General features: G+C 44.7%; 1 protein-coding gene across 8 annotated transcripts in view; it reads right to left on the reverse strand.

Annotated features, from left to right (window-relative positions):
* The window catches only part of RGS3 (regulator of G protein signaling 3), a 177,320-nt gene that overhangs the window by 94,934 nt on the left and 63,990 nt on the right, over window positions 1–18,396 (reverse strand). For all 8 annotated transcript variants that reach the window (XM_019475792.1, XM_059715452.1, XM_014602686.3 and 5 more), the window contains 2 exons: window positions 6,008–6,198; window positions 3,622–3,705 (listed from right to left, as the gene is read on the reverse strand). In XM_019475792.1, coding sequence (XP_019331337.1) covers window positions 3,622–3,705; window positions 6,008–6,198 — 275 coding nt within the window. The remainder of the gene's footprint in view (window positions 1–3,621; window positions 3,706–6,007; window positions 6,199–18,396) is intronic.

Genomic DNA, 18,396 nt, shown 5'->3' on the forward strand with positions numbered 1-18,396 from the left:
TAAGGAAGTGCATGCTGGATGAATGGACTGTAAGGTGGATAGAAAATTGGCTGAAGTATCGGACACAGAAAGTAATAATCAATGGCTCAATATCTAGTTGGGCCGGTCCTGGGGCCAGTTTTGTTCAATGTCTTCATCAATGACTTGAAAGATGGTAGAGAGTGCACCTTCAGCAAGTTTGCAGATGACACCACTACAGAAAGGATGTGGACAAATTGGAGAGTCCAGTGGAGAGCAACAAAAATGGTTAGAGGACTGGGGCACATGACGTATGAGGAGAGGACAAGGGAACTGGGCTTACTTAGTCTAGAGAAGAGAAGCCCGAGAGGGGATTTAATAGCAGCCTTCAGCATGGGTGTCTGGTGCCTCTTGAGTCAAGGTGGGGCATGTGTCCCCCCCAACACCAGTCAGCACCTGGGGGGAGGAGGTCCCCTGGTGGCCAATCCCACTGGCTACGGTTGATCTCACTCACAGGAAAAGTGGCCGCGCTGCTTCTGGAACTCCCCCAGCTGCTTCCGGAAGCAGTGTGGCCACTTTTGCTGGCGGTCCTGCTCCCCGGCTGGCACTCACAGGGGTCCCCCCGCCCACTGGCTAAACAGGGAGTGCAGCCTGACAGGGGGTACACTGGTGCTCTCAGGGGGTGCACATGCAACCCCATACCCCTCCTATGCATCACCCCTGGCCTTCAGCTACCTGAAGGGAGGTTTGAAAGAGGATGGAGCTGGACTGTTTTCAGTGGTTGCAGATGACAGAACAAGGAGCAATGGTCTGAAGTTGCACCAAGGGAAATTTAGGTTAGATATTAGGAAGAATTTTCTCACTAGGAGGGTAGTAAAACACTGAAACAGATTACCCAGAGAGGTGGTAGTATCTCCGTCCTTGGAGGTTTTTAAGACCCAGCCAGACAAAGTTTTGACTGGGATGATCTAGTTCAGGATAGTCCTACTTTGAGCAGGGGGTTGGACTAGATGACCTCCTGTGGTCCTTTCCAACCCTAAATTTCTACAATTCTATGATAAACCAAATGGACAAATGCAGAATGAGGGATCGATAGCTAGGTAACAGTACTGAATCACAAACCAACATAAGACAGAACTGTGATCTTTGCTTCCCCCACCCCCCGGTGAGGGGAAGCAAATGCCATTTGCAACTGCATTAACCAGAGTTTTTCTATGCGAGACTCAAGGGGTGAAAAGAACCACTCTACTCAGCTCTTTGTAGCTGTAAGAAGCATAGGACAATGGAACAAGGTGCCCAGGGAAACTGTGGTATGCCCTGCACTTGGAGGGTTTCAAGAATACGCTGATTAAGCTTCTGTCTGGGATGGTCTAGGAACACCAAGTCATACATCTGTTCAGAGCTTGGACTGGATGGCCCTGGAGATACTTTGCAACCTCATGATTCTATACCACTGTACGGTATGTTGACTTCAAAGGTTTCAGATTCAGTGTCTTATAAGATACCAGGGTCTACAGCAGATGCCTCTGTTCCACTGGGAAGAAAGATTTCCAACTTCCCAGAGAGAACACAGAACATTTGTTTCCTGCCCTGCAAAGTTCTAGAAAAGCAGTCCTCACAAATGCCACATGAGAAAGCCATACTGTAGAAGGCTAGGTGATGTCCAAATGCTACTCGCTGAGATTCTCCTTTCTTTCTGTAATGCAAGTTCAGAACCACTTCTAGATGCCACTGTGTGCTGTGCCAAATGAGTCAGCCCAGTCTTCCAAAACAGCTGCTGTCTTCTTGCTCGCTCTCACCTCAGACTCTTATTTATCCATTGTTCCTAGTTATATCCCTTGCCCTTTCCCCCATGGCCAGATATACATAGATATTATGGCATCAAACCCAGCACTCCTCCCATCCATCTCTGTCATGCTCATGGTCAGAGTGCTACAGTCCCTGACCATGGAGACACCACCAGCTTTGATGTCCTCTTTAAGTCCCACACCCATTGCCTGGACATCATGAAACTTTGATGTCCTCATTCTGAAACATCTCTGATGTTTGCAGCAGTGTTCCCAAAATGGCTAATAACATCACTTGACATAAGTGACAGAACAGCATATTTATTCTAAATAAAATCCCAACATGCCCATCTACATGTGACTATGTATTACCATTCCCAGTCCATTGTCTCCCTCACAAGCCTGACAAGTCACTGTAGTTGCTATCTTACATTTTACTGCTTCTACTAGCCTCTGAAGCACAGCTGAAGTTAAACTAGTGAAAGTGGCCTACAATGAGCACCATGACTTCAATTAAACATTTCTCCATGGAGGGAAATGCCACAATATTTCCAACCCATCATGGAGAAACTACACTCACAACTCTGTGCCTATCTGATTTCACACAGATCTATACTTATTTGAGCGTTCCTTGGGGATATTTAGGTCTAGAAGTCTCAGGGTTGTAAAGGGTATCAGGGGGCAGATGAGAGAGTACTTTATTTGCAAATCAGCGACAACTTTCCCAAACAAGTGACACATTTTCCATTTACATTCATAGGGAGACCAGTGATGCAAATCAGGCATACAAAGGGGTTATATATTCTGGAAACCACAAAGAAATATCAGTCACTTAATGAAACAAAACTACATATATATGAGTGAGCACACTTACACAGTTTTATGCCACTGAACAGATAGGAATGAGGTGGTCTGTCTTGGGATTCTACAACCAGTCACACAAAAATATATTATATAATAAGTACTTGAATAGTAAGTGTAAAGGTCTTCATTAGCTCCATGGACACAACAGTATTGTGTATGGTCTAACAAATCATGGGATGTCCAAGGAACTATATACTTATGTTAAATGGGCAGGAAAAAAAGGGTATCCTGCCTCACAATGGGTTTCAAGGAAGGTCATGTAAGACAAAATGTAGTAAAGCCCCACACTTTCATGATAGACAGAGACAGCTCCCAGGCTCCAGTGCCTCAACAGAGGTTGAAAGGAATTACAATTTTGGTCTCAAATACTTCTTTTTTGCAACCCCTAAACTTTGGATCCAAACAAAGGCAAATAACGTCAGCCAAAAATCACCATATTCCTTTGGTTTGGATGTTGTGGCTTCTGTTGAAACATATAAACAGGCCTGACCTGTTTGCCAAGACTTTACATGTCCCTTCTGATAATGCTGCAGGGAAACACGATGCAGCAGGCAAAAGGAGAAAGGGGTTTAGGAGATGGCATATTTCCCCTCTCATGTCTTAGACCTACAAAGAAAATTCTAGCAAAGGCTATACCTGGCTTCTGTGGAACCCAGTTTTGCAATCTTCCCTTTCACCCCCCCTCAGTCCTGTGAGCCTGATCCTGACTTGACAAATATGCAGAGGGAAAAAAACCCTGGCTTTTAGGCAAGTGACTGGATTTGCCCTATACAGCCTTATCTGTGTTGACATCAGAGACAATGAGGAAAAGAAAAGAGTTCTAGCAATTGCCAAGCTGTGGCATTTAGTTTATCACATGGTAAACTGGCTACAAGGTTTTCTGAATTTCACTGTAATAAAGGCATTTAAAAGTCAAACATGTATACTTTCAATCTAGCATGTTAAAAGGTGCGAGAACATATTCAGAAAGCATAAGCTCAGTACCCATGTTAAAAGCAACATAAAATCTCACCTTTATAGTTTTGCTTCTGCCCTCATGAAGCAGCAACTCCTCTGACAAAAGAAGAGTCCGTGCTGGGTTGCAAAGATCAAGAGGCTGAAGATTTAAAGGTTAAAAAAAAAAGATTCAAAACTTTAACTCACAAGGAGAAGGCTTGTTATGAAAATTCAATTCCACCCATCAAATACACTTCATCTTCAGCTTAGTATGAAAACCACTAAAAGTGAAACAATCAGAAGGTACCTTACAACTGCACAACTCTCAAGGATGGAAAGTCTGCAGTCCAGCTAAGCGATAAAAGGAAAAAAAAAAAGCCTTACACTTAACACCTACGTCATGTGGAGCTATAAAAAGACTATCAGCTGCTTCTGCTTCTTTGTACTTTAATTCTGCAAAGTGTGGGCTCGGTGATGTCCGCTCATGGAGCAGGAAGCCCAACCACAACAGTAGCCCATCAAACTGTCATCTACCTTCAGACAAGAACAGGGGTGGCTACACGTTTGTAATTGATTCATTTCATTAGCAAGATGAAAAGGCCCTGAGAGGCATCTCCTCTCTTCTTCCAGGCTGCAGTGGACCTTGGGCTACAAAGCTAAACCTTTGGGACAATTCAGTTTGACACTAAACTAACTGAAGAACTGAACAAACATTGATTGCCCTGATTACTGTACAGTAAGTGCTAAACCAGTTCTCAGATGACATCATCCAAAAGAGAATCTGTAAGGGCATACGATTGGATGCGACTAGGATACAACTTGAGAGCTTACACAATGAAATTTTATAAAACAAAGCCAAAAAAGCTGAACTCAATAAATACAAATCTCACTAATGTCAGCAAAACATTATTATGGGAACATTATAGAGTCAAACCAAGAATCACTATTTTGGAAAGGCAGTAAAACAACCACATAATCCCAACTGTGTTCTTAAGTCATGAATGCAACCACTGCTGGAGCACAATGAATTCAGCTAAACCATGCACTGCACAATGGATCAGTGGTTGCGTCAGGCAAGACAGCGATATAGAAAGAAACTGGTTTTAAAAATAGGGAACTTACTGGCAGGTTTCACCCCAGAACCTTTGCAATGAGTCCACAAGAAGAGTACTTTCAAAATGTCATTCTGAATTAAGCCTATAGCTCTGAACTCTACCTGGAGAAGATGACTTCATATAGTACCTGAGGATCTGATTACCTTCTCTTTCATCATTCTGGCTATAGTCAGCTTTCTCAAGACGCCACACAGCTATTCACCTTCACTATGTTCTCTAAAGCTTTGTCTACATTACAAAAAATTGAAAAATCTGAAAAAAATCCTATTGTTATGCATTGGTGCAGCTGGACTAACGTTAGAAAAACCAGGCACATGGAAGTAGAACAATCTCCGACAGATACAGATGTTTTTAACAGACAGATACAGATGTTTTTAACAGTGTAGGAGATTTAGCTGCACATACAGAATTATGTCAAAACTGGGGTCAAATCCAGGCCTTTTCCATTTTGAGGATCTGGCCATATACAATATCCATGTGAATACTAGCAGGAGGCACTAAGAACAGAGCAGGAGTCTCCAAACCAGCTATTCCCACTAAATCATATCTAAATTATGAGACAATTGTTTTTTGGAATTGAGAAGGTGGAGTCCCCCTCTCTCACCCCACAATCCCCTTATACCCTGATGCCCCTCTTAATATGGTTTGATTTGAGGGCTGTCAAGTGGCAAAACTAAATTAGTCTTGGTGACTCTGCAGCTATAGGCAGAAGCTGCATTGTAGCTCTGTACCTTACAGAATGAGAACCAAGTGGTTTAAGCTCAAATATGAATGGTCAGATGTCCACCAACTGGCTCAGGAATTCAGGGCATCTTTACACGTGCTCCGGGGTGAGGAACCAGTCTAATTAAAGTGCCTGCATCTCATGCATTCAGCATCCCACACTTCAAAATGGCGTAAGGTGTGCTTTAACTAAAGCTCGCTAAACGAGCTTTAGTTAAAGCACCCCTACACCATTTTGAAGCACAAGGACACTGCATAATCTAATTAGCACTCATTGGAGCAGGCATCAGGCACGTGTACAAGTGCCCTCAAAGACCAAAGGTGGAAAATTAGCCTTTTATCGTGTAAATTACAGAAATGAGAGGTGGAAATGTCTCACTGGAATTTACATGGGCAGGGCACAGTTCCCTGCAGAGAATGAATCAGATACTATGCTGAATATAGGAAGAAGCTGAAAATGATTAGGAATCCAGTTCTTAAGGGGGAATTTCTCCCCCTTAAATGACAGTGTTGAGAGTAACCACTGAAACTTATAGCAGCAAACCCTGTTGCAAAACACTGTGGTCAGTTCTGTCACTCTCTGATCAGGTAGTTTCCAGATGTGCCCAAGAAGGACGAGCTTACCTGCACAAAGACAGGGAACACTAGCACTTTGGGAGCCAGTGTCACATAGGTGCCATAACTGGAGTGTGGGATATGAGGCCTCACAATGGTGCAGTTCTGGTAGTTCCCATGGTTCTTCATATTCTGCACTGTCTTCATCAGCCTGGATTTCCGCCCAGATCCTGTATGGGATTTGCCTTTACTTGCATTTCCTAGGACCATAAGAAAGCAAAAGGAATCAGAAAGAAAACTGAATTTCCAAGGGCCCATTCTACTCTGTTATTATTATTTCTTAAATCCCAGGCACGGAGGAATTAATAACCCAAAGGGGTGGAGAGATGGAAGACACCAGAATTGAGGGCTGCAAAGAATCAGTCACCTTATTGTCATGTCAGATCAATACTTTTAAAAATTAGCAGGAGAGATTTTATTTTCTCTAAAAGGAAATGAGCTATTTTTAGAGCTTACTACAGAAGCAATGATTCTCTATATATTACTTCTCTAAACACTTCTGAAGACAGGAGGGACACCTCATGCTGGCAATCCAATAAGCAGCCTGTTATTTCATAAATCAAAAAAGTTTTCCCTCCTTCTAACCTACTGTAATGCACTGAGCTAGAATATTACCCGATTGAATGGTGTGGGAGCTTAGTCAAAGATTAACCAAGGGATATTTCTATGGACTATATCCTTAGCTGTCACAAACAAATTCACATCAGCTAAAGACAAGGCTCTACACACACACACACACACACACACACACACCCCCCCCAAAAGGAGTACAATAAAGGGCTTTGTATAAACCTTTTGCCAGCACTAATGTGGAACAGTCACATTACTCATGGATGGCAGATTCCCAAACAAATACCAGTAAAAGTCAGTCCATAGTCCAGAATGGCATCTTGTATTTTATACATAATGGGCACATCTACAGGAGATGCTTTACTGTGCAGTAGAGGTCATTACCGTGCAGTAAGTCCACATTTACTCATGCAGGCACTTACTGCACAGTATGTGGCTCTAATCGCGAGTAAATTTGATACCTGCAAATGCAAGTGGCAAAATTACTTCAGATTACTTACTCTGCAGTAGTGCACGTGTAGACGTCTGACCTGGAGCAAATATATACCCAATCAGCCAGGCAGCAGGGGGCAGGAGATTGCTCCCTGCCCCCAGGAGCTGCCTGCTGCTGGGGTGGGCTCTGCCACCAGAGCCTGGGTGGGGACAATGTCCCCCTGGCCCAGCAGCAGAGAGCTCCCAGCCCCCACCCCGCAATGGTGAGGCCAGGACCAGGTGATCCTTATCTCTCAGCCTGGGCCCAGTGATCACAGAGCAGGGACTGGGAGCTCCCTGCTACCAGGATCCAGAGGTGAAGCCTGCCTCGGCAGCAGGCAGCTCCCAAGGGCAGGGAGCAATATCCCGGCCCCTGCCAGGAAACGTCTGTCTCCTGGCCCCTGGGCTAGCACCCAGATGGAGCCTCGAGTTCCCCCTAGCTGCTGCAGGGCCCCACTGCAGGGCCACACAGAGTGGGAATAGTCTGCTGCTAGAAGCAGCAAATCTGCTCCTGCATCCCTGCACATGTAGACACATGCTTGGGAGAGTTTACTCGAGAGTAAATTACACCCAGATTATTTGCATGTGTAGACACCTACGTAAAATGTTCTCAGTATTTTCTCAGAGAGGAAGAATTAAAAATATGAACTAACAATTGCAAAATAGCTTTTAAATTGTGACTTCAAATAGTTACTCTTGGATCAAAACTGTCCAATATCTAGGGTGCTTCCAGCAATGGAAGAAACATCTGATTCTCCTTGCTAAGCAAGGGATTTCCTCTTCACAGAGATAAAAGCAACAATGTCTAACCTGTAGGAAGAGATATTTTGGACATTTTGACTTATAAACATTACAGTTGGAAATGGAGCATACCTATTCTAAAATATAGTGGATAATTATGTGGGATTTTATTTTATGGCAAGAAACCTTTATTTTTATTATGGCTCCTATAAGCTGCTCAGTTCAGAGAATGTCAGGATGAGTGTCAGAAAGAGGTGTTAGTAATTACATTCAGATGTAAGCATTCAATCCATGTCTTTCTAAATGATCACATCAACACCTGCTCCAATGTGGTGTTTGTATATGTCAGCGATGACTCACGGTGCATAACAGTAGCAGAATCTGGCCCCACAGTTTGGGTTTTTAGTATTACATTTCACCTTCAGACCTGAGAAATCTGCCCAACCTCATTAGTTTTCTATTCTGGCTCTTTTCACTGCAGAAACCCATTATCCTCATCCAGAAAAAACCCAGGATTACACAAAAGGCCTTCTTTGCAGCTGCCTACTTCAATGGTCAAGTACAGTAATTACATTGCTCTACATATGGGCTATGAAGTTTGAGACTGGCATCTGCTAGTGGCCGTTTTGAGCCTGCAATACTGCAGGATTTCCAGGCCATCAAACAGCACACAGGGTGTCATAGAGCTCCCACAACCTAGAAATTATTTTTAGACACTAAATTATCAAGGTGTTATTGTGCCAGGCTGATTTCTGGTTAGGACAGAAATGTTTTTCATCTGTGGTTAAACTAAATGCTACACACATTACTCCTACTCCACTCCTACTTCATAGCCAACAGATTCAAGCAAATGCTCCACACCCCACAAAGAGGTTACTTCTCAATCATAATGAAGTTGATAGTTGTCTGCGGATGCATCTACACATGCTATTAATGCATGGTAAACTTTCCCTGGGAGCACATTACACAAACGCCCATTAGGAACAAATTTGCTCCTGATGTGAGCAATTCAGTGCGAGGCTACTGCTGACCTACTCTACTCCAGGCTCCTCCAGGTGCCAGCCCCGGATTGGCAGGGGACACCAAGCTCATGCCTGGGCTCTGGTGGGTGGGGCTGAGAAACTTTCTCCTCCCTCAGCAGCTGTTTTCCAGCTCTGTGCCCAGGAGCAGACAGTTTCCCCACCACCTGCTGCCTGGACTAACCTGCAGGAATTTGCTACTAGCCAGCTGTCTACACATGTACTACTGTATAGTAGCTACTACATGGTTAATCTACTACCTGTATCTACAGGTAGTAGCCAACCATGCAGTAGACTAAATTACTGTGCAGTAAATGCTGTGTACATGTAGATGATGGTATTTTACTGCACAGTAGAATAGTCTACTGAGCAGTAAAGCATATCAAACAGATGCTCCCTATGTATCTGAAAATGGTCTATACCCACTGTGCTTGGGTATCAGTTACTCATCTTCTCAGCAGTGGCATAATTTAGATCAGAACCTTGTAAATAGATTAAAACAATTCCTACTCCCACAACTGCAGATATGCACTGAGCACAGACGTGGATGATATTTGCTATTCAGCTCAGAGAGATTAACAGGAACTAGAAGCTTGTATTTGCCTGTCTCTTCCTCTACAATATGAGCTGTAACTCATAACATTGCTCTCCTTTGCCATAAGACCTCCAAAAATTGGTTTGGCACCTGAAGTCAGATTCTTTTCAGCCTATTAGACATCTAAGTGGACTTGGGTGCCTAAGTGTGGTTCTATTCCAACCTGTTCACATCCTGAAAATCCTTTAATGCCTCTACTTTTTTAACACACTATCATCGTTCCCTTAAGACTAGGTCAACAAGGCAGCAAAGGGGAAGAGGACCCACCCATCTTTTGCATTAACAGTTTCCCAGGGACTCAATTAGGCTGGAATGGAATCCCACTGAGATGCCAAAGTTCACTTATGCATCTAATACACTGGTTCTCAACATTTTTGGACTCAAAATGCCCTTTGTTAGGCTCAAGGCACACCTCAAAAAATGACAGCACTTAGTTTTCACTCTTCTTTTTGACTATGTAAAAATAATATAGCAGGGGATGTCAACCGGGGTATGTGTACCCCCAGGGATACTTAGAAAGGTCTTCAGGGGTACACGCAGGTGGGGACAGGGCGTGCCCCAGGGCACAGCCGTGGCATCTACCCTGGCGCATTTGCCTCTTACCCAGGGAAGGGAGAGGGGCACACTGGGCACCACTGGCCCCACATGGCACATCTCAGCGCCTCCCCACCACCCACCCCAGCTCACTCTTCTGACTGGCCACTGGGCCGCTGCCCTCAGCCAATAGCCAGCGGGGGTGGCAGCTGCTGCGTTGAAGCTCTCCTCCCGCTTGGCCCCCACTCCCAGCGCCGGTTTTATGTGCACCCTGGGAGGGCATGGGGGGTGCAGGCCCCTGGATCTGCACGTGGGGCAAGGCTGCACCGGGCTGTTCCCTTCCAGCACCACCACCACCTGCCCCAAGCACAGCCTAGCCCAGCCCCTACTGGGAAGAGCCTGGTGCCACCCCGGTCACAGGCCTCAGTCCACCCCATGAAGATCCAGGGGCACATGCCCCCCATGCCTTCCTGTGGGGAGAGGGATGTAGCCGCGTCCTCCCCTCTCCACATGGCTCAGTCCCATGCCCTGCCCCAGCAGGGCAGCCCCTGCCCAAGCCCCACTCCCTCCCCCACCACTGGAGCAGCCCTGCCTGCCCCACACAGATCCAGGGGCACATGCCTCCCATGCCCTCCTGAGGTGCACGCAGCAGCGGAAGCCACCCCCCCTCCCCGCGCCCCCCCAGACGAGTCATTCATAGCTCCATCCCGCACACCACCCTGCCCAGGCTGTGTAATGCCTGCCCCAGCCTCACTCCCTCCTGCATCACAGCAGCCTCAATCTATTCCCCGCCCCCCTTAAAAATAAGAAAAAAATATAAAGGGGTACAGGACCTGAAACTCTGAGTCAGAACTTTTTATAGAAGTTTGAAAACCCCTATAATAGAGCAATTCTTCAGTTGCCAAGACCTTAGAAAGACAACAACAGGTCACAATGTTTTAACACCATGAATTTCTATATAAAATCTCTGGGTTTATCTTGTGAATCACATTTGCATGCCCAACAGTGATAATATTGCGTGGCAAACTGCAACACCCTTGAAAGGATCTCAAGGCACCCAGGGTGCTGCAGAATCCTGGTTGAGAGTGGCTGATCTAATAGGTGGAATAAAATCTGGCTCCTGGCATACTGAAACCATTGCCCATCAGGGTAACCAGTAAGCTCTAACTGTTTGCCTTTGCCCTCTCCCCTGCCTTGTCTTGCACACTTAGACTGTAAGTCCTTGGGGCAGGGACTGCATTTTTGTTCTGTGTCTGCACAAGGCCTAGCACACAGGGGCTCTGGCTCACTGGCTGGGTTTCTAAAGCACAGTGAGAACACAAATAATTCTTCCTTTTTCATGTACTTGATTTACAGCTCTTCCTCCTGGATGCATGGGGGAGTAGGATGGCAGCAGTGGGTGAGGTTATTTTCTTCATTAAATAGAAAAAAATCATGTACAGGAGCCCAGAATCCAAACACACCCAAACATAGAGCTGGGCCTGAATTACGCCATTCTGGCTGACATGGTCTATATTAACAGGTTTCTCCCAAGAGTCCCTGGGGTAAATATTCAGATATACCAGCCTGTCCCATGCACCAGGGAAAGGGGATTTCATGGGTTTCTCTTCCTTACTGTTCCTTTGGCCTTGGAAGTTGCTGAGAGTAGGATTGAACAGAGATAGCCATACCTATCCTATACCACCTCTGTGTGCTGCTAGACTATGAGAATTCACAGTTGCTGTTATAAAGCAGTTTTACACTAAGATCATTCCAGTAGCCCCAAAAGGACTTAGGAGATGTTGAGGGTCTGGCCCATTCAGTCTAAATCCCCTCAGTCTGCCTGTTCTCATTTCTGACTGTTCCTGCTCCATAACTAGGTGAAATCTTCCTAATCCCTGCAGGACTGTGCTGTACTTGAATTGCCCAAGATCCTAACATTATGGAACCTTCCCAACACTCCAGCTGAATCTACTTAGAGCTACAAGTTTTTCTTTAGGATGTGCCAGCCAGAAGTACCTCTGGAATATCCCATGTTGGCCTTCACACTGCCTGCAGAGCTGGAAGCATCTTCTATTACACTATCTGATAGATGCAGCCTAGGGGTTCACTGATCTTTAAGTGGCATGCCGTAATCTGGCATTAAGTGATGCTGCTCCTTTATATTAGTTGCTTTAGCTGCAGAATGTTAAGTATCTTTAAATGTAAGTTGTATAGTTAAGGCATTTTGCTTTTCATTCAGCATTTTCACTAGCAGTCATGCCCCATGTTTAGTTACCACACTATTTTAAAATAGTGGTAGGCAACGGTCAATCCTTCTGCATTATGGTGTAGGTGTGAGAGGTCAACAGGACCTTCAACATGTCTGCCTAGGCAGGACTATGGAGGAGTAGAGGCTGCCCAGACCTTCCATCGCCCCTTTAGACAGAAGTCAAAGGCTAGACCAAGTCCAAACATTTGGCACCTCAATGGCTGTATTTATATGCACATCTGGAAATCAAACCCAGATCTCCCATATAGCAGACAAGGTTTCTACCACTGAACCACAGCAGTCCCTGGATGGGATACGACTACTGCTATTCTATTCTACCCAAGGGGAGTGAGCAAACTCAAAGGATCAGAGTAGTATATCTTCCAGCTGTGCTCAAGCCAGATGAAGACATGAGGCTATAACTCACTTTCTCTACCTCAGACAGTCTGGTTTTAAGGTTATAGGAATAGAACTGGGAACGCCAAGTACTACTGCATGGGGGACAGTTCTTTTCAGCCAGTTTAATGCCTAAAAACCTTCCTAGGTTGTTAAACAAACCCCAGGGTGATGTACCCAGCTTTCACAAAAGTGATATCCCCAAAGGTTTCACATCATTGTCAGCCAACCAGATCAATTCATTCTTCTGTTTCCAGAAGGCATTTGCCTGACTCCACAGCAGTGCAAATCCATATTGAATGAATGCTATGTCTAAGTGGCCTTCGAAATGTGTCACTGAACAGGTTCACTCAGCTAACTGCACAGTGAATAACTGTCAGTCCTAGAGCAGTCCATCCCCAGAGTTTAAAGTTAGAATAGCCCTTTCCATGCTGAAGGGAGCCACTGGAACAGCTTTCTCCAACACAAAGGAATGATTCAGGGAAGAAGGCTGCAAAAGTAACTAGTGGAGTACATATTGATCCCAATAGCTGATCATCCTCTCACTTCAGAACCTTCTCAAACCCATCTCACAGAGAACTGTAGTGGGACAAATATTTGGGAGCAAAGGGTGTTGTGTGCCTAACAAGAATCAGGCAGCTATAAAAAAACAAAACACTTGATTATGCACTCTCCTCTCTAGGGAGAGACGAGACTGACTTTCCATTTGGCCCTTCTTTAACTTGTTAAAGACAATATCGAAATAGGACTTTCAAACTAAGGAGAGCTGTAAAGTACTTCATGCTACAGCATGGAGTTTGCAGTCCTTCAGGCCCAGCAGTCTCGATATTCCCTAATGACTGCTATCAACTCATCCAGATTATTGTGCACACACTTCCGGTTACCCATGATCAAGGAAAATGGATTCAAACTGGAACAAGTGCAGAAGAGGGACACTCATATTATTAGAGAAATGGAGAACCTTACGAGAATCTTATGAGAAAATAATCTTATAAGAAGAGACTAAAAGTTTGGTTTGTTTAGCACAGCAAAACAAAGGCTGAGAGGGAATGTGATAGCTTTCTACATATACATCAGGGGTAACACTGGAGAAGAAAGGCTATTTAGGCTACAGGACAATGTTGGCAAAAGAACAAATCAGTCTACACTACTGGTGATTAACACATCTGACCCCATGGACCAGATGACTGGCATGGGGCCAGTCTACAGGTGCAATCCAGCATGCAGGGCCCACATCTGGCCTACAGGGCTCCACACGAGTCCGGAAATTTGGTAGCAGGATGAACAGCATCAGCCTTAATTGCCACAGTTCCAGAAGCCAGGACAATTAACACTGTCATCACTCCTCTGCCACCAAATATCTAGACCCATGGAGAGGCCCACAGGCCATATTTGGGACACCCTAGTATAAACTGGACATTAATAAATTTAGGCTAGAAGACTTTTAAGCAGCAGAGGAGCAAAGGTCTAGAACAGCCTCCGAATCATAATAAGGGGGTAGGAGAAATAGTCAGTTTTAAGATGGAGCTTGATAACTTTATTAATAGGATTTTATGTGTCTGCCTATGATAGCAGGGACTGAACTTGATGATTCAGGAAGTCTATTCCAATCCTATGTATCTGTGTTCCTCCTGACATAGGAGAAAATCCTCCTTGGTCCCACATCAGTGGGGGCCACTGAAAAACACTGGAACGTAAGAGGGGGTCAGGCCCATCCCAGGGATCTCTCATGTGACCAGAAGTAAACTCTTTCATGCTGGCTGCAGCACCCGGACTAGATAGCATACAGGAGCTGTTATATATGCCAGAGTACACAGTATGCATATTGCTAGCTCAGAGTTAACCTCAGGAGTCAGAGCAGCCCCACTACCCTAGAAGCAGGTCTCAGATCAAAGGCCTTTGGAAGCTGGGAATCCAAATCCTGTGTCGAGATTTCAGGGAAAAATTATTTCTAAAAGATCTATCTATATTTATGTCAGCAACACTGTACCCACTAGATGTTGTCTTGACAGTCGACTGAATTATGGCATCCCTCACTTTTGTTGTTGGTGACCCAAATAAACTCAGGGCAGAAATCTCCCAGACCAATCACTTTGACTTTAATGAGCACAAATGAAAATTTAAAGAGCGAGCAAAGGAAAGTTGGCTAAAGCAACATGTCTGGTATGTCTGTGTGAGTCCCTACATTAACGCCCTATCACACTGTAGTTAAGAGGCATCAAGAGATGATAATCACTTAGAAATACACTGGTCTGTCCAGTCACCAACTTCTGAATTCAGTCAAATCTGTTCTAACCACAGCAGAGTTTTCTGCATGTTCTGCTCCTGCCTTTGCATCCCCACTGATCCCCCTAACCTTCCTGCATAGAAACAGGCCAAAACACTTCTGAATAAGGTTATGAGTAGATAGGGTCTTTTCCAAAGTAAATACACAAATCTAACCAACATTACATTTTCCATTAACCATTAGGAAGTAGTGTGTTTGCTTTTAGATAAACACAGGCAGAGACAGATTGTGCTTTTTTATTGGCAATCGGCTCCCACTGTTTACTGTTGGTCCAATAACTTGCCCTCACTGGGGGTGGCCATAGTGACCTACCAGGCTGTTTCCATCTCTAACTACAATAATTCTGTAATTTGGTGTGTTCTCTTTGCTAATTGTCCGATTTCCAGATAAAACCAACTCAGGAGAGATGGACTCAACAAGCAGCGTGCTGAAAGGGAATGCAGCTACAATCCATTCAGACTGGATGTCGACTTTTCTCACTTCCTATGGCTAAATCTTCTCCTTTCACTTCCAAAATTTGTCACACATCAAAAATAGATTCCTGGGTGTCTGTGCCCCGTCCTGGTTAAAACAGTCAAGTTGCATTCCTTTTGCAACACAAAAGGTGACAATGAGCTCAGCACTTGCTCTTTTTATCACTGCTCAGATTAACTACAGTTGCCTTTTCTCTGTACTCAAAACATTAAACAAACTGAAAAAAACTAATTAAAAATAAATACTATGGGGAAAAGCCTGATTCTTCACCACACCCCTGTTATAACAGGGAGTTCCCTATGGCAAAAAATACACTCTTCACAGGGTCAGTAGTGGCAGGAAAATATTGCAATAAACTATCCCTTCCTGATCAGGTTTCTGATAAGGAAAATTCTCCCATCAGCAGAAATGTAGGGCTGGACAAATTTGAAGCATGCACAGAAACGTGGAAGCCACACTGCCCACTCCAATGTAATCTAACTTTTCTGCAGCAGAGGCTCTCAAACACAACGTTATATCCACTACAAATGCTGGCCAGCAACTACCTTCAGTGCAAAATTTTCCACCTGGAAAACTTGCATCAACAGTGCAACCATGTCAGCAAGAGACTATCCAGTCCAAAGAAGCTAAAAAAAATCTCTTCCACAACTACACCTGGAAGCTGAGCTCCTCTCCAAATGCACAGCACAGCTTTCTGCCACTGAGCTCTCCACAAGGATCCTAACTACAACAGCTGAGATTGCCTTCTCACCTGCATCTTTTTTCAGCATGAGGGCTGTAGCTGCTCCCTGTCAGTGATTCTGAGTCAGAGAAGGCTTTCAAGAGTCTCTGAGTGAAACTGTTGCCTTATGATGATGATTTTTTAAATGGGTTACCAACATCCAATTTATGCCCTGGTGAGTGCCTCCTATTCTCTCACCTCCCATTCTATCACCTTCAGGATTTCATTGTGTCCCAAATTCCTCTCAAACCTGAGTTCCCACTTTCAATTATTTCATCTCATCAAGTTCACAAGAGAACCAGTTTAGCTCAGAAACACTGTATAACCCTCATCTTCACAGCTAACCCAAACTCCAGCTAGGGAGGCTTCATTCCTGACCACACTCCCAGAAGACTCCCGACTGCACACTGTCTGTTTTATGTCTGTATCAGAAGCCCAGCAGGGAGTACACAGACATGGCATTAACAGCTACAGATGCTAGCTTCAGGGAGTGGTGGCTGCATGCATAAGTAGCTGAAATTAAGCCACGTTGGTAGGATAGGCAGGTAGGAAGAAAATACAGCAAGTACTGAACTCTAGGCCTAAAGAAGGATTCAAGCTTGGGTACTATGCCAAGAAAGTCCTGATTTATACCTGATAATCTGGCAATACTCACCAAACCCCTGTGAGAGGGGGAGAAGTTGGGTCCAGATGTCGGAGTCCCCCTACCTGAACTCCATTACTGAGACACGTACCTTTCTATTGCAACCCACTGCTCATCCATGCTCCTTCTCCCTCTCATACTCAGCCCAATACTAACAGCAGCTCAAGGTCTAGGGCTGTACACTTGGGTTTTATAGGAGGCCGAATAAACTTCACAGCTCTTGGTATTTGTTGGGTTTTTCAATACCTCAGAGAGCAATTCATTGAGCTGAAATAATGTGTGCTCTGTTCGCTATGCAGTGTTTCCAACAGCCAGGGCCTGCAAGGCCAAGTAGAACAGATCACATAGTATGTTGGTTTCCTGATGTATTAAATAAGCCAAACAAATAGAAGTCTCCTCAGTGTACAAATGACAGTCAGAGAGATCATTTCTCAACCCAGTTCCTCCAAGCCAGCCTTCCCCTGTGAAATCTATAATATTTTACATTTATATCAAAGCAAACATGGATTTGGGTTTTGTTTTCATGAAACAGAAACCCTAAGCCAGAGAAGGGAGAATTCTTTGGCTTCTCAATGGTCCATCAGTATGTGAGGTCTCCTGGTCACCACTGTTACAGAAAACTGTGTACAAAGAGGAACCTAGATCTTCTCAGGCAATATCTAGGCTGAAGAAAATGCTACACCCCAAGAAACACAAACAGACTTCAGATCTTATTGCAATCTGGATAGCAAGTATTGGTCTACTTCCCACAAAAGCTGGCTAACCACGTGTAGTAGAACTTATTAAGGAAGCTAAGTACATGGAGTTGCAGCCCCGTCCCTGTCTCTTATACTAAACTTGGTCTATCAGTGGGCAGGAATTTAAACCAAGACATGAACACAGACCTATAGGAAGCACTACTGCCCTGAACAAGGAATCTGGATTGCATGGGACCTAAGAGAGCTTTCTCTGCCTAGAACTGTACGCAACAGGCACTGATTGAGAGACAGCATTTACAGGGTGAAAGGACTGGAGAGCAGTGCTCAGCTTCACCCTCTCCATCAAGCCACCATAAAACAGAGACCTATTGTCACAGAGAATATTGCCATTCAGCTGCCCTTGACCTAACTCACCAGGCTCTGAAAGCCAATGTATCACCTTCCATCAAGTTACACACACCTCCACAGCTCACTCTTGTTTTCTGAGCCACATAGAGAAAGCAGAAGGGAGCGCCAAGCCCAAGGATTTCCCACAGCCAAACTATCTATAGTTCACAGGGTTTTTGAGCAGTCTGTGAGCAGGATCAGCAAGTTCTTTCCCAAGAAAATATGATGAGTCACAGGACTGTGTCACCACCAGGATGCATGGAAGCCACTCAGTCGGGAGGGGGAAGAGGGAAGTTATCAAAGGTACTGCATTTCTCTGAACCCAGATTGGCATCAGCTCCCACAGCCTGAAGGGAAGGTTTAGCTCTTAATGGTTTATTGTTCTAGGTCTTCACCCAACAGCAGAGAGAGCAACTCTGAGAAAGGACCCAACAGATACACTATATATAATGAGCAAATGAGTCAAAATAACTTAGAGGAAAGCCTGAGACGGGATTTCCCCCAACCTCAGGCTGAAGGGGTAACGCCTTCCTGTCTGTTCCCTCAGTACTTGCAAGCTGCATCAGCTGCATAGGCTGCAACAAGGCTTTGATCTTGGCAGAGTTAAGAGCCAGAATTCCTTAGGTTTAATG

The sequence above is a fragment of the Alligator mississippiensis genome, chromosome 12, assembly GCF_030867095.1.
Source record: "Alligator mississippiensis isolate rAllMis1 chromosome 12, rAllMis1, whole genome shotgun sequence".
NCBI classification, from domain to species: domain Eukaryota; kingdom Metazoa; phylum Chordata; order Crocodylia; family Alligatoridae; genus Alligator; species Alligator mississippiensis.